Here is a 16351-nt window from a genome sequence, read left to right as displayed (position 1 = left end):
TAAAACTTACTGATTACTTTTCTGTCATTCAACTAATTAAAGACACACTTTCTGCTTGTGATGACCAGACTTTTGTGGATCTGATTATGACCATCTCCTGGTCAAAATAAATGTTAAAAACGATTCCCAGACCTCAAACACAATCCAGCACTGGTGGATCAATCCAACACTCACTAACAACGAATCTGACTAAAATGCCAAGAAGAAGAAGAACTCGAGCCCCGTACAGCTGTATTAAGATTCTAACCATCGATAAAATGTGTTCAGCCAAATCCTCTGAGTATTTCCAAACCATCACATATGGCAACAGAGGAGGAAAACGCCGTCTTTCTGCATGCATCCAATCAACGGGAAATAGAGAATGTGAAGGGGTCATGACCTCAGGGAGAGAAGTTATCCTCCGGTCGCTACTGGGTTTCTGGTGTATAAACATTGGACTGCAAAAACATTAGTCTTATTTGAAAAGTTGACACCACTGTACCTCACTGAAGAACTATTGATGGACTGAGGCTCAGTGTGAATTTGTCCACTTTGTTTTTATGACTGTTGTTGAGTCTCATGGAGGAGAAGAGGTGGCGTAGTAAAGCCTGTCCAATGGGTGACAAAGTTTAGGGTTAGTAGGAAAATGGGTGGTAGGAGAGCAGATTGCTGATCGAGGTGAAGATTTGATGTTTCCATTTGGCTGATCAAACCTTTTAAATTAAGACAACTAACACAGGTTTACCAAAAACTTGGCTAGGTCAGGTCTGGGAGCATGGCCTGATGCCAACCTTCAATGCATCCACCACACCACAGATCCATCTTTGGTCGTGGGTGGGAACCACCCAGGCAGACAACTGGTCCATAACCCACCTACCGTAAAAAAATGGGTGTGTCGTTAGCCTCTGGGTTTCTCAAGACTGAGGCCCCTGAATGCTGGATCATGACCAGCGAAATACACCACATGTCTAAAATGTCATATCTGCCACTCCTTCACAATGCAAGCGATACTCATTGAAGTTTCGCTAACTAACTGCTCATTTGACATCAAGTCACTCCAGCAGTACCCAATGAAGAGACCTAGTACCAGGAACATCTACCATTTGCCTAGGTCACTGGTTAGCATCTAAGTCTCACAACCACACAGTAAGACTGGAAGCACCAAGTCCCTAAAGACTTGAACCTTCATCCTCCTACAAAGATATCAGTGTTTGCATATTACCAAACACCTCATGACTCCATAAGGAGTCTTCACAGGCGTCTTCCCGTCTCAAAGGTAGAGGACCCACAAACATGAACATCACTGCTGAGGTAAATGAATATTTGTACAACATTTCCACCTCACACAGATACACGTCTGATGGCCAGGCCAAGGTCATAAATGAAAGTCTGGACCTTCTGCATCAAACCTGCATGTTCTGCTAATGTTCAAGTTGACATTTGTAAACACAGAGCGTGACTTTTTTTTTAAAGTGCTTAAGAGCTAGAGCTGGTCAATAGAAGATTTATCACAATATATAATTTAATAAATGCTGCCAGTTTAGTGTGTCCTGAAAATGAGTAAAACATAAAAACAGTTGTTGATGATGAGCTGTGTCCTACAAAACGGGCCGCAGTCAGTTTGTAATCACTTAGTGGACAGCAGCACCAGAGGATGATGGCTAAGCTAAGGTAAGCAGTTAACTGTATCATCAGTCATTTTAAAACACCCACAATTATCTTCACAGAGACGCTGTCCATGCTACCAGACACTTCAACCCTTAGATAGAGACGTCTAAAGATGGAGGTTTGGAAATAATCGAATGGAAAAAAAAATCTGGGAAAGGTTTTTTGTGCATAACACAGAAGATAAAGTTACAATCTGAGCAACATTATTGAAAACATACAGTAAAGCAGTAATATAAAGAGTACTTGGAAGTTTTTAAATGAAATTATACATAAGAAAAAAATTGTTAAAGAATATCCTGCTTTTTATACAAATACTGATACAACTGTTAAAGAAAAGAAAGCTATAGCAGATCATTTTCATGGTTATTTTGTTAACATGGGCAAAAATTTAGCAAATTCTATTGTATCTTTAAACATGTGGTCTTTGGATTACAGCAATACAACTGAAACAGTTGTGGATTCAATGTTGATTAAAGGAACAGATGAAAAAGAGATTATTGACATAGTTCATAAACTTAAAGGGGAAAAAAAATCAACTGATAGTGATAACTTTGAAATATTTTTGATAAAAAATATTATTGATCATATTGTTACACCTTTATATTGTTACGCCTTTAACATATATCTGTAATTTGTCATTAATGACTGGGAAATTTCCCTTCAAAATTAAAATAGCTAAAGTGATACCATTGTTCAAATCTGGTGCGAACATGTCTTTTCAAATTATAGGCCAATCTCCCTCTTACCAGAATTTTGTAAAATTTTGGAAAAGGTATTTGTAATGATTTCTTAGCTAAACATCATATCCTTAGCAAGCAGTAATACGGTTTTAGAAAAAAAAAAATTGCACTACTTCTCTGGCAGTAATGGATTTTGCTGATCAAATTTCCAACACCATTGAGAACAGGCAATATACTGTACTAGGGGTCTTTTTGATTTACAGAAACCATTTGATAGTATTCACCATACTTTGCTATTGGACAAATTAAAGATGTGTGGTATCAGGGGATTGGCACATGACTGGATAACGACTTACTTACACAATAGGTATCAGTGTGTTTACATTGGTGGGACAAATTCTGAGTTCTTGAGCATTACATGTGGGGTGCCCCAGGGTCCAGTCCTTGGGCCATTGCTGTTTCTTTTGTACATTAATGATATATGTTTGGTTTCTTAGTCAGCAAGTTGTATTTTGTTTGCTGATGATACGACTGTGTGTTTTATAGTGGGGATTATTTGGGACAGCTCCTAGACATGATGGAGAATGAGTTCCATAAATTTAAACAGTGGTTCGATTCAAACAAATTATCACTCCATTTTGGTAAAACTAAGTGTATCATAGTTGGTAATAAGTCCAGAAACTTAAGCAGAAATGTATTACTACATGATATCGAAAATGAAATTGTAACAGATACAAAATTTCTTGGTGTTTATATTGATGATAAATTAAGCTGGAAAACGCATATTAAGTACATGTTAAATCTAAAATGCCAAAGTCATTGCAATTCTACATAAAGCACAAGACTTCCTCTCCCAACATTCTTTGGCCATTTTGTATCGTACATTATTTGTTCCATGTATGACATACTGTGTTGATGTTTGGGGAAATACATATAGAACTAATACTAATGCAATATTTCTGTTGCAAAAGAAAGCTATAAGAATTATCAGTAATAATCCATATCATGAGCCAATGAATCTGTTATTTGCTTGTTTACAAATTTAAAAATTCTGGGACTTGGTTGATTAGATCACAATACAAATTATGTATAAAGTCAAAAATAAACTTTTGCTTCTACATGTCCAGGATCTGTTTAAAATGAGGGATTCCAGCTACAATTTGAGAAACTAAAGATCCGAACTACTATAAAAAGTCATTGTGTTTCCATTAGGGCCCCTTCAGACATAGTGTGAATTTGGACGAATTGCGCATTAAGTGCGCATGAAGCAGGAATTGTATGCAAACCATGTGATTCCATAGCTGCTTCCAACACCTTGTACACCTGTTGCTACAACTATTTGCACACACCAGCAGCTGAAAGACAGAGCGTGCGCTGCGCGAGCCCATCGAACCCTCTCGCGGCAGGTGTCGGCCAAATTCCAGGTGATATGCACGAACATCTAACACCGCTCGCATGGCACTTAGAAAATGTGTGGCCATTTGCACTCTTGGCATCACAACAGTCTGCAGACAATCACTGTCGTACTCGCAGTCAAATCTGTCTAAGTGTGGCTTTGGTGTGTGTGCTCATTGAACTGACAGGAGGTGTGGCTATGACAGAAGCAGCCATGGAGATCTGTCATTCTGGACATCCCAGCTGGATAGTACTGTGTTTAGATGGACATGGACTAACAACTGACCACTGTGACATGTGTGTCTGTTTGCTGTCATCAAGTGGACAAAAATAAAAACATATATCACTGTGGCGACAGGCTGCAGCAAGCGAGCGCGCGCATGCATGGCATGCACATGGACAGGCTGCCCCCAGGTTGAAATGGATCGTCAGATCATAACACACAGCAGGCGATCTGACTGTCATGTCACTCACGTGAGCTCTGTTCCACGTGACGCGCCGATGTCCTGCGGCGTGTTGTCCACAAGACACGTGTGTCGGCAAGACGCGCGTGCGAGCCAGCAAGACGTGCGGGATGGCAGGACACACACCAGCAGATGTGGACATGAATGAGATGAGCAAACAGCTTCTCATTCTTGTGATTTCATGACTATACGTCAGTGACCATGGGTCATCTACATAGGAACAGATGAATCATATTTCTATTGCCCGCTTGATGAGAGGGAGTTAATACAATGCAATGTTTTTATATGGTGTGCTGTTTTATTTATTTATTTTTTAATATGTCCATGTGCTTCCTGATATAAGGCAGTGTTCAGCACCTTTTACAGGATGGCAATGGTAGCTCACTTGGTAAGGTTTCTGGCTGCAATCAGAGCTTTTGGAAGGCACAGGTTCGAATCTCGTGGGTGACGTGTACTTTTCAGCTGCTGGGGAAAACCTGCTGTGTTTCCGCGTGCACGGAACCGTCGCAGCATGTATTTTTTTATTTTTATATATATATATATATATATATATATATATATATATATATTCTTTATTTTTTATGGTATAAGAGGAGTGTATCTATATAAGCTTTGCTTCTACCTTCACCCTTTTGACCACAAGGGTTCAATGTATGTTGTTCTTTTATGAGTTTTGTTGTTGTCTGTGTTGTTATTCTGTGTGCTGAATAAATAAATAAAAAAAATTAAATAAAAAAAATCATTAATATAAAAGTGATTGCAATCCAAGTCAAGACCAAGAGCTTAAAAGGTCAAATGTGAGTCAAGACCAAGACAAAGTAATTTTGGAGTGGTGGAGACCAAGTCAAGAGCAAATTTTTGGAGGAGGTGAGACTGAGACATTAAAAAGTAAATTATGAAGATCATGATTAAATTAGATTTAACATCAACCCTGTTATTATTCAAAAGTGAATTTATGTCAGGAAATGGGCTCAGCAGCTCAAATGGGGTCAACTTACAATTACATGAGGCCAAAAGGTAAAAAAAAAAAAAAAAAGTATACCAAGAACATGTTGTAAATCGTGAGACAGATATTGAGCTCTTTTTGTTGCTGACATTAGAGTCTGTTAATAACTGCAGTGTGCTAAGATTTCATTTTCACAAAGTGTGACATGTTTAACGGCGTTATGTCACTCTCAGAGCAACTGCAGTGGAACTGCTTTCAATTCTGAGACAAGACAGACGAAGTGAAAAGGTGGACCAGAGACCAAGAATGAACTTCAGCCTGAGTGCTAGTACTCAGACTGAACTCCACTCTACTCCAACTGAGGAGGCGCTTAGTTAGTACTAAGCCCCTCCTCTCTCAGAAAGTCGTGGCCACGCCCTGTAGGAGACAGTTTAAATTTCACTCTCGTTCTCCTGCAACCTCAGCATTGTGTCACAGAGTTTTAAACGGGCGTCTAGTTTCAGTGGTCACTTATTGCCTGTGGAGAAGTTCACGAAGGTGTCAGAGAACCTGAGGACCACCCTGGTGTCAAAATAGCCCCCGGCTCAAAGACAAACCGGTGATGCAATCCTGCACTAAAACACTTTTTCATTGCTGCTTCAGAGACAATGAAGCAAAGTATCACGGGCCTCGACCCCAGAAACAGCAGCCTGGAATGATTTACACCTATTGTGGGGGTTTTTAAAAGTGTGGACCTCCCCCACACTTTGTGCACACTGATAAGAAGATTTCAGCTCAGAAAAGCAGCAGAGGAAAACTGATGGCTGTTCTGAAAGGATAAAGTTAAAAACGCCAAAGAGTAACATGTCCACACACACACACACACAAAGCTGTTATAAAAAATGGAATTAATGAGCAGACAAATGCAGTAAGAGGCTCTGTTTCATGTCTGGCTTGGACAGACTATTTTCTTCCACTTCAGACCTTGATCTCATCACACTTACTCCGTCCAAACGTCTCAAACAAATGCCAGTGGTTGAGTTTGTTCCCTCTCCCTGCCAAACAAATCACAACAACCAACAGTCCAGAACACAAAGCGGCTCTACGGCACCTGCAGAGACCCGAGAGCTCGGCGGTGTACTAACCTCAGCACGCTGCGTCCTCGGCTGGCTGGCGTCGGCCTCTATGGCGTATACATCCACCAGGTAGAGGTCGGAGCCTTGTTCTCGGTCCAGCTCTGCCGCCGTCTGTATCACTCCAGTGTGACGCCCGATGGTGAACAGGCGCCCTACAGCTTTCCCGCCGCTGTGCACCGCCACGATGAAATACTCCACTTTGGTGGCAGAGCCCCGCGGGCTCGAGGCATCCAGGGAGATCACGTTGGTGCCCGGCGGTTGTCCCTCTTTGAGGATGGTGATGTATTTAGGCTGGGAGAAAACCGGCCCATCGATCCCCTGCAGGATGATGGTCAGCTCTGTTCTGGAGGCCTTGCGTTCAGTGCCGTGGTCTGTAGCGGATACCGTCAGGGTGTACATGAGCTTGGACTGTACCAGCTGGGAGGCCAGGCGAATGTCCCCACTGTACCGATCCATGATGAAAGTGTCAGAGTCCCCTTCCACAAGCTCGTACTCCACCTCCCCATTTTCACCCTCGTCGGGGTCAACAGCTGCCACTGTTGTAAGGATGGAACCAATGAGAATGTTGGGCTCTGCCACCAGGGCGTTCTGGGACACGAACATGGGAATATTATCATTCTGGTCCGTGACCCATATTGTGACATTCTTCAGGGCAAAGCGGCGGAATTCTGCAGGAACAGCCTGATCGGTGGCTTTGATTGTCAGTTCAAACAGATTGGAGAACTCCCTGTCGATTTCCTTGCTGGTGTATATGAGCCCGGTGCTTGGGTCGATGCTGAAGTGGCTTCCTCTGGGAATCTGCTGGACAATGGAGTATTCTAACTGCCCGTTTATGTCTGCATCTGTGTCATGAGCTGTAATCGTCATGACAGAGGCTAGGAGGGGAAGGTTTTCAGGGATGGACTTGAAAATATCACCTGGAGAAAATATGGGAGGGTTGTCATTAAAATCTCTGACATGAATGACCACAGGAATGCATGATGAGTGGGACGGTCTGCCGTTGTCTTTTGCTGTGATGTTGAGTTTGTAAAGCGACTGAGTTTCAAAGTCAAGCTTTTTAACCAGAAAAATGCTGCCGGTGTTGGGGCTGATGCTGAAAGTGCCGTGGTTGTTTGAGGCCGTGATGCTGTACGTTATGTCAGCATTCTGGCCAGAATCGGCGTCAGTGGCGGTCACAGAGGCCACCAGCTCACCGATCCTCATGTTCTCTAGTACATCCACAGACAGTGAAGCTTTCGGGAAGGAGGGGGCGTTGTCATTCTCATCCAGGATGCTGATGCTGAGCATACAAGAGGATGACAAGGGCACAGCTCCAGCATCAACAGCTATGATTTTCAGGAAGTAGGAGGACGTAGATTCATAGTCCAACTTTCCAACTAGAGTAATCTGTCCAGAGGCATCATCAATGGTGAAGTGTCCCTCCTCATTGCCCTCAGTGATGTGATAGTAAACCAGTCCATTTTTGCTCTCGTCCACATCAGAGGCAGAGACCCGTAGCAGTTGTGTCATGTTTTGCGCCGACTCAGAGATGGAGGCCTGGTAAATGTCTTTGGTGAATTTGGGTGAGTTATCGTTGATGTCTTGAATGTAAACTTGCACTTTGGCCTGGTCTCTGAGGGGTTTAGGGAGACCCTGGTCTGATGAGACGACTGCAAAGCTGAACACTGCAGCGCCTCTTTGTCTCATGAGCAACTCGCGGTCTAACCGCAGCGTGCTGGTCAACTCCCCCGTGATTGTGTTCAACTCAAAGTTGGGCTGCGGAGTCTCAAATGAATATCTGACCTCACTGTTTGCACCAAAGTCTTTATCTTCAGCAAAAACTCGTCCGACGAGTGACCCCCTCTTCTGCTCTTCCTCAAAATGGAAGACGTAATTTGTGCTGTTGAAGAGAGGACGGTTGTCGTTTACGTCATCTAAAATCACGCTAACATTGACGCTGGCGCACAGCGGCTCCACTGCTCTGTCTGTGGCCATGATCAATAAGTTATATCGATCCTGTACCTCTCTGTCCAGCTCTGCTTTGATGTACAGCTGCCCGTCTGGAAAAATGCCGAAGACATCACCTGTATTGCCACCTGCAATGTCGTACATGATCTCGCCATTAAGGCCAGAGTCTTTGTCACTGGCCTCCACTTTAAAAAAGCGGCTGTTGACAGGCTCAGACTCCAAGATGATGACCTCATACGACAGCTGATCAAACACAGGGGAGTTGTCATTGACGTCATAAACGCTAACGATGAGTATGAGGCTGGACGTGTGTTGAGGAACCCCCATGTCCGACGCTATAACCTCAATCTCATAGGAACTCATGGTGACCTCCAGCGGCCTGGTCAGTGTGATCAGCCCGTGCTTCTCATGAATGTGGAACAGGTCACTGGGGTTTTGTTTGAGGCTGTAGACCACCATACCATTCATACCTTCATCGGGATCTGAGGCTTTAGCCTGGAATATGACGTGCCCTGTGCTCCAATTTTCAACTGCGCTGACATGCTCCATAGCGTGAATAAAATGAGGAGCATTGTCGTTTAAGTCCTTCACCGTGACATTAACGAAAGCTTCTCCTGTGATCTCCCCAGCTCTGGCTACAACTTTGAGCTGATAAAAACCCTGCTCCTCTCGGTCTATCTGACTTGATGCTGTGATCTGACCTATGTCATTTATAGCAAAAAGCCCCCTCTGATCCCCTGATGTGATTAGGTATGTGATATTTGTGTTCAGATCTACAGTGGTCGCCGACACGGTGCCTATAACCGTCTCAACAGCCACGTTCTCAAACATGACAAAACTGTAGGCTCTCTGACTAAAGACTGGAGGGTTATCCTGCATGTCTGTGACTGTTACAGTCACAATGGAGTGGGTGTGTGAGCGCAGGCCATCGCCATCTGCAGCTGTCACCTGTAGCTGGTAGGCAGTTTTTTCTTCCCTATCCAGTGGGATGAGCGTGGCGATTTTCCCCGTGTTGCTATTAATGCGGAATTTGGACGTGTCTCCAGCCGTAATTATATATTTGACTGTGCCATTTCTACCCAAATCAGGGTCTGTGGCTGAAACTGTGGTTACATAAGAGCCCGAGGGCTCGTTCTCTTTCACATTGGCAAAGTACTGCACAGGGTAGAAAACGGGCCTGTTGTCATTGATATCCTTCACGGTGATGTTGACTTTTCCAACAGAGTGCAAAGGGGGGCTGCCTGAATCTGCTGCCTGGATGTGGAGTAAGTAGGTGGCCTGATCCTCCCTGTCAAGCTCCACGGCTGTGCTTAAGTGGCCTGACACGGCGTCCAGGCGAAACAGCTCCTGGATGCCGGCTGGAGTGTCTGCATCAAACGAGAACCGGATCGTTCCATTGGCCCCGAGGTCGTCATCTGAGGCAGACAGCACCAGCAGCTCCGTGCCGGCAGGGGCGTGCTCTACCAGGGAAATGTGATATGTGCTCTGTGTAAATGTGGGCACTTGGTCGTTCACATCAGTGATGTTGACTATGAGTTTGGTGTAAGAGATTTTCGGCTGCAGCCCCTGATCTTTGGCACTAATGTTGAGAACTATTTCAGATGCTATTTCCCTATCCAGTAAGGCGGCACTGGTAACCAGACCGCTGTTTTCACTGATGGAAAACCAGCCTAAAGCATTTCCAGACACAAGGGAGTAGCGCAGGTTGGCATTCTGCCCAGAGTCACCATCTGTTGCAGAAACCCCTTTAATGTAGCTGCCTTTTGGTATGTCTTCACTGATATCTACTCTGTACAGCATTTCCTGAAATATGGGCGGGTGATCATTGATATCATTAACAAAAATAACCAGACTGGCAAAAGAGGACCTGGCCATGGGTTTGCCGTTGTCGGACACAGACACGGTCAGGTTGTAAGAGGAAATTCGCTCTCTATCCAACACACTGGCCACTTTGATCAAACTCAAATTAGGCACTGGAGAAGTGTGAACTTCAAAGTGTCTCTGCTCGTTGCCTCCTAAGATGGAAACCGATATGTTACCATTAGCTGTAGGCGAGTCAGAATCTGATACGGTCAGCAAAGCCACCACAGTGCCAATCTGTGCATTTTCATCAACAGAGGCAAATTTGGAAGTGGTGGGGAAGTAGCGAAACTTAACCACTGGGTCATTATCGTTCACATCCAACAGTTTGATGGTGGCTTCTGTCCGGCCTGACAGGGCAGGCACCCCGTTGTCCACCGCGTGTATGGTCAAAGAGTACTCTTTTTTGCTCTCATAATCCAAACCCTCTTTTATAACCACAGTACCGGCTTTGGGGTCAATTTGAAAAGGAGACCCCTCATCCAGAAAGTACCTAATCTCAGCATTGGCCCCCTCATCCTGATCTGATGCTGTGATCTCCAGAATGCTCGACCCTACTGCCGCATCCTCAAAAACACTGGCTTGGTATTGCTCTTGGTCAAAAATCGGTGGGTTGTCATTTATGTCTTGAATGGTGACATTTACTTGCAAGTAGCCAAACGTTTTGGGTTCTCCTTTGTCTTCCACCTCAACCAGAAGCTGGTAGAAGGGGGTCACCTCCCTGTCCAAGCCTCCGGTGGAAACAAGGTGCAGGAATGCCCCCTCCCCGCTAGGGTTGACTGTAATATCCAAACGGAATTTCCTCTGCTCGTTGCCTTTCACGATTCTGTAGGTGGTGTGATCAACTCCGTTACTTCCTATGTCTGAGTCTGTGGCCGTGTCCAGGATCACCTGCCGGCCGCTGCTCGCATCCTCCTTAAAGGACACCACGATGGACGCGTCCGGGAACACTGGAGAATTATCATTTATATCCAACACTATGATCCTGACCTCAGTGGGGTAGGTGGGCTGACTGGACAGCACCACCACGTTGATGACATCACTCTGCAGAATTTCTCTGTCAATCACTGACGAGGTGTAAATGACTCCCGTGGTGCCGTTAATTGCAAAAAGTCTGTGGTTCTCGCTGAAGCGGTACGTGAAGCTGGGTTTGGTTTCTATCGTGCCCACATAGGTGCCGACGGGCTGCTCCTCCAGGACCTGGAACTCTTGTCGGACTTGACTGGATGCTGAGTCCTGGGACAAAGTCCAGAGCATGAGCAAAATCAAATGCAGCCGGTCTAAACTCCTACCTGCGCGCGCCATTCTCAGTAATCCGGTCCTCCTTTTTCAGACAGAGTCCATGCCTAAGATGCATCCACTTTATTCAGCTTGGAGAAGTCGCTAAAACATGTTTAAATCCAGTAAAAAATAAAAAATAAAAAAAATTGCAAAGAAACTAAATGGGAGACGAGAACCGCGGCGCGCCTCTTCCCACGAAGTGCCCACAAGTTTATCCTGCGCAGCGCACAAATCCAGCGTAACTAAATCCTCTCTGAACGGTGTGATCAGGGAAGTCTCACTTCAGCTCTTCAGGAGGACAAACATGCTCAGGAAGGAATGCTTACAGTCCCCTATTTTTTGTATGAGAAAACAGTAACTGCCGGCTCCCTTTGTGATGCGTAAAAAGTTTATCCAAAGTCCGCTTTACGCACCGTCCCGTGGAATAACGGTGCAGGCGTTTCACTCATATTGCACTCAGGAGGAGTCCCACTAACTTGGGACAAAGCTGGGAGTTCTGCAAACTCCCTCCCATCTCTGATCTCATTGGACGGCTGCTCCGCTGCCCGCCCGCCCTTCCTGCGCTCTGCTCCGCCAACATTTGCGCAGCGCGCCGCGCTCGTGCTGGAGGCTGTCATTCAAACCTGACAGGTGAGGATGTCGTCAGAGCTCCACACGGAACTGTGGTGATGACGTCAGGATGTGAACTTCAAAAACAAACAAAAAAATAATCCCTCACATATCTAAAATCCACAAAGTGTGAGAGCTTCATGAGTAGTGTGTAGAAATCTACATGGTGCCAGTCCGAGCCGCTGTGCACATTTATTTAAATATTTAAACAAACATGAGTGAAAGTAAAACAGTCAGTTACTGATTGATCAAAGCAGATGATTGCCCATTTCAACAAAAATCTGATTTTGTGCACAAGCTGTCCATCAATAGGTTGCCAGATTTGAAATATCCAGAAGGAACAACGGCTAATTTAAATATATATATTTTTTTTACACTGAATACTTTATATCCCAAAGTCTGTAAAGGAACATAAGATGTTTGGTTCGTTTATTTTTGCTTTCTTGATTTGATGTTGCAAGGTTTCATAATTATTTTATTTAGCATGTTGAAAATTTGCTCTGCATTTTGATTTGCTTGACACAATTATGAACAATATGCTTCTTTTGTAATTTTGCTTTTTTGATAAAGCTTTGATTTTAATAACAGAATTTATTGTAATGAGTCAGATATTTGACAGCAGCAGCACTTTCATTTGCGTGATTACGTGGCGCCATCTATTGGAAAAATGCTGCAAGTTCCAGTAAACTATTTTTCCAAGTTTATCCCACATTTCTTTGGGTTTGAGCTGTAAAGTCACACACTTTTGGTGAGAAATCACACGAAGAGTTTGAGTGACAGAGTTTATTGTTCTTAGTTTTGTTTCTAACAGCAGGACCAACAAAAATTAGCCTGATTTGTTTTCAAAGGTCCAAAATTAGAAGACATCCAGTTCATATTTTATAACCTTTAAAATGGAATCATTTATTTGATTATTTGTAATCATTTGGAATCCACAAAACAGCAAAAGCATGTATGCACCTACTATTTGAGTTCATGGATGAATAATAATAACAATAAAAACACAAACTAAACAAGTAATCAGAATCAGAAGAAGTTTATTGCCATTGCCAGTGAACAGGATTCACAGACGAGGAATTTGCTTCGGTACAATGGTGCAACATTAAGAAGAGATAAAATATAACATATGTGTCAAAATAAGATAAAATCTAAGATAAAAAAAAAAAGAAATATGAAATATGAAAGGCTGTGTGCAACAGAAAAACAGAGAAACAGAAAAAACAGTGCAGTGGGAGGAGTGCAATTAAAAACCAAAGTACATTGTCTAAAGTGACCCGTGATAAAATGATAAAGTGACAGAGTTAAGGTTAAGGTGACTGAGTTATGAGGTGTTCATGAGTCTAGCGGCAGAGGGGAAGAAACTGTTCTTATGGCGGGAGGTTCTGGTCCGGATGGACCGTAGCCTCCTGCCCGAGGGGAGTGGTTTGAATAGACCGTGTGCAGGGTGAGAAGGGTCAGCTGTGATCCGACCTGCTCAGCCCAGAGTCCAAGTAAATTGACCACAAGTGTTGGGAAAGTGTAGGTACACGGACCCACAACAGGGGGCGCAAATGAACGGACAATGGAGGAAGTCAAATACAACACTTTACTGTTGTGAAAGGGCACAACAAACACAACAGATTGCAACAATAGACAAAAGGTCAAATTACAAAAGGTGTCGTGTGGGCAGGCTCGAAGATAGAAGACGTCTGTCCAAAGTAGAACCGGAACCACACGATTTCCTCCGCCACCAGACCCCGGGAACACTGGAGCCGCCAAGTCCCGAACTCCCAGGTGGCCACTGCCTCCGCGTGTCGGATCTGGTACTGCTGGCGAGGAACAAAAAACAATTAAATGTGGGCGCGTATGCACCCAGCAATTCACACGGCAGGAAAACCAACTCCACCTCTTGTTGGAAAAAGAGTCTGTTATACGATACACAAAAAGTCACAAAAGGTTACTGTCGAATAAATCTCACAGCCAGCTGAGAACGTTACCTTCCTGGTAAAGCGATATCTCGGCAAAGAGGTGGAGATGACGTCTTGCTGATATACTGATGCTGATCAGATGAGTGGTGACAGCTGTCATAGGTGATGAGTGTCAGCTGTGACAGCTGTCACCCCGGCTACTCCTGTTAGGCGGCAGCGCCCTCTGGTGCCTGGAGCCCGCACTCCAGGCAGGGTGCCCTCTGGTGGTGGTGGGCCAGCAGTACCTCCTCTTCAGCGGCCCACACAACAACAAGGGCAGGGATGTGACTATAAGATGACTTTTGGGTGTCAGTCCATCTTATTTTGGTCAAACGTTAACTTTTTGAAAAACGTTAACAGTTGAAACCTTGATGCACATTTGAGCAGCTTCTGTCGCCATCTAGTGGGCAATGTGAGCTTTTTATGGCTTCTGGTACATTTCCTACTTGTGAAACCCAAAATTCTGTTAAAAAAAGCATCTATAAATGGCAGAAATGCATGATTTGTTTTGGCAGACAGAGCTGTAACCTCACAGTATTAATGTATAAAATTTAGATTTTGAGAGTTTTACGGTTCTTCAGCTTTAAGATACCAAAGATCACCGGAAGGGCTTATGGAAGAACAGAATTTCTCCTGACAACCATAGCTTACAGCTGTGAATAACAGTTTGGCTGCATTTCTTTGATACATGAATTTCATCATGTTGGTATTTCAAACACTCCACAAGCTTGTTGGAATCATCATTTGTATTTTGGTATTTTTACTATTACACTTGATAGAGCCTTCTTTGAGTGAAATATGTGACAGCTGCAATTTTCAAAAAACAAAACCAAAAAAACCCAACCTTGACATTAATCTGACTATCCTGTGGAAGGTCATGATGCCCCAGAAGATTTGATCTTTATCATCAGACCACCACAACGAATCAGTATTTAAAATACTGCTGTGCCAGCAGTGTTTGAAAATACAATAAATTTCATCATTACTTCTTTAAAGTAATATTTGTCAAAGTAGTTAGCTTAACAGTATTTTTTCAAATACCGTTATTTCAAGAAAGTATTTTCAGTACTACAAATGGAAGTCAGTTAGTTTGTTGGCCTGATACTCCCAGGTTCTTTAGCCGATTTCCACAACACTTAGTATGTGGATGACACCAGAATTGCCTGGGGTCATTTCAAGGTTTCATTTTGGCAAAGGTTAAGGTCAAGTCATTTGATTTTCAGTCCGATTTGGGCCAAAAATGTCCCTGTCACAACTGCAGACACTGGGTGGCTGGACACAAATGCAGGACTCACAGACACAGGTATAGAAAGGCTTTATCAAAAAAAATTCAGGTACGGTACACAGATAGGCAGTTGGCATGGCAACGGTACAGGCAATCGACAGGCTGGGGTGTGGTCATTCAACAAGCAAAGTTCATAAAAACACGGCGTCACAGTGATCAGAGGGCAAAACAAAGGCTGAGTCCAAAAAACAATGCAGGATCAAACACTGACTGGCAATCAGGCAAAAGGCAAAAACAGAGCTGGGACGAAGACGGTGAAGTGCAACGAACCTAACAGTGAGGAGGTGAACATAATGGACGTAGAACAGGAAGTGATTGGAAAAAAGCACAGGTGTGGGGAGAAGTTTCAAGAAAGGGGTGTGGCTGCGTGAATCCAAGATTATACATGGTGCAAGATAGGGAGGACAACACAAGGTGGAGTGATGAAAAGACAGAGATACGTGAACATGTACCAAGAGAATGAGTGATGGAAAACACAGAGTAGACAGCATAAAGGTGAGAGACAAAGACACGAGACAGGTGCAATGATGAAGTGAGAACACAATCAGATGGGTGTGAGAGTGAACACAAACAACTGGGATGAGGGAAAACAGCACAAGAAGCAAACAGAAAGCGAGGGCAGAATAATAAATTACTAGGAACCGAACATGAACATGAAAACACAAAGAAACATTAAAGCACAACTGAAACAGGAACTGACAAAGAAAACAAAGTGGTTAAGCAAACTATAAGCAAAACAGAGACGACATGATAACAGAAAACAAAACCCGACATTAAAGCACAACAGATAATATTACAAATGAAAGGACCTAAATAAACAAGTGATACACTCATGATAAAAATGAAAACAAACTGGCAGAACAAAACTAGAACAGAACTGAACTATGGCCAAAGAATGAAAAGTAACAAAGAAACAAAGTGGCAAAACAAAATAGAACAGAGAATAAACACATGATGAAAATAAAATAACTAGTAAATCAAAGCTGGAGCAGATGGTGGAAAAATGAAAGAGGGAAAAATGGAATCGAAGTCCTGGTCAGGGCCAAATCCTGACAGACCCAGATTTGCAGGTGTAAAACAGAATATTCCTGGCGACAATCAAAGGTCAGTCATACATGTGAAGGTCAAGGTCACTGGAGTCACAGATGATATTCCATAAGGCAGTGAAGTGTGATG

At 43.6% G+C, this 16351-nt stretch overlaps 1 protein-coding gene across 2 annotated transcripts in view; it reads right to left on the bottom strand.

Moving 5' to 3' along the window:
- LOC117520851 (protocadherin Fat 4) overlaps nucleotides 1-11863 on the bottom strand; it is a 278309-nt gene extending 266446 nt beyond the window's left edge. For both annotated transcript variants that reach the window (XM_034182185.1, XM_034182186.1), the window contains exon 1: nucleotides 6257-11863. In XM_034182185.1, the coding sequence (XP_034038076.1) occupies nucleotides 6257-11359 (5103 nt within the window). In that variant the 5' untranslated portion in view covers nucleotides 11360-11863. The remainder of the gene's footprint in view (nucleotides 1-6256) is intronic.
- Nucleotides 11864-16351: the final 4488 nt, after the last annotated feature.

This window comes from Thalassophryne amazonica, chromosome 11 (genome assembly GCF_902500255.1).
Source record: "Thalassophryne amazonica chromosome 11, fThaAma1.1, whole genome shotgun sequence".
NCBI classification, from domain to species: Eukaryota; Metazoa; Chordata; class Actinopteri; order Batrachoidiformes; family Batrachoididae; genus Thalassophryne; species Thalassophryne amazonica.
Note: the sequence above shows the minus strand (reverse complement) of the source record. Positions and strands in the feature narration are given on the sequence as shown.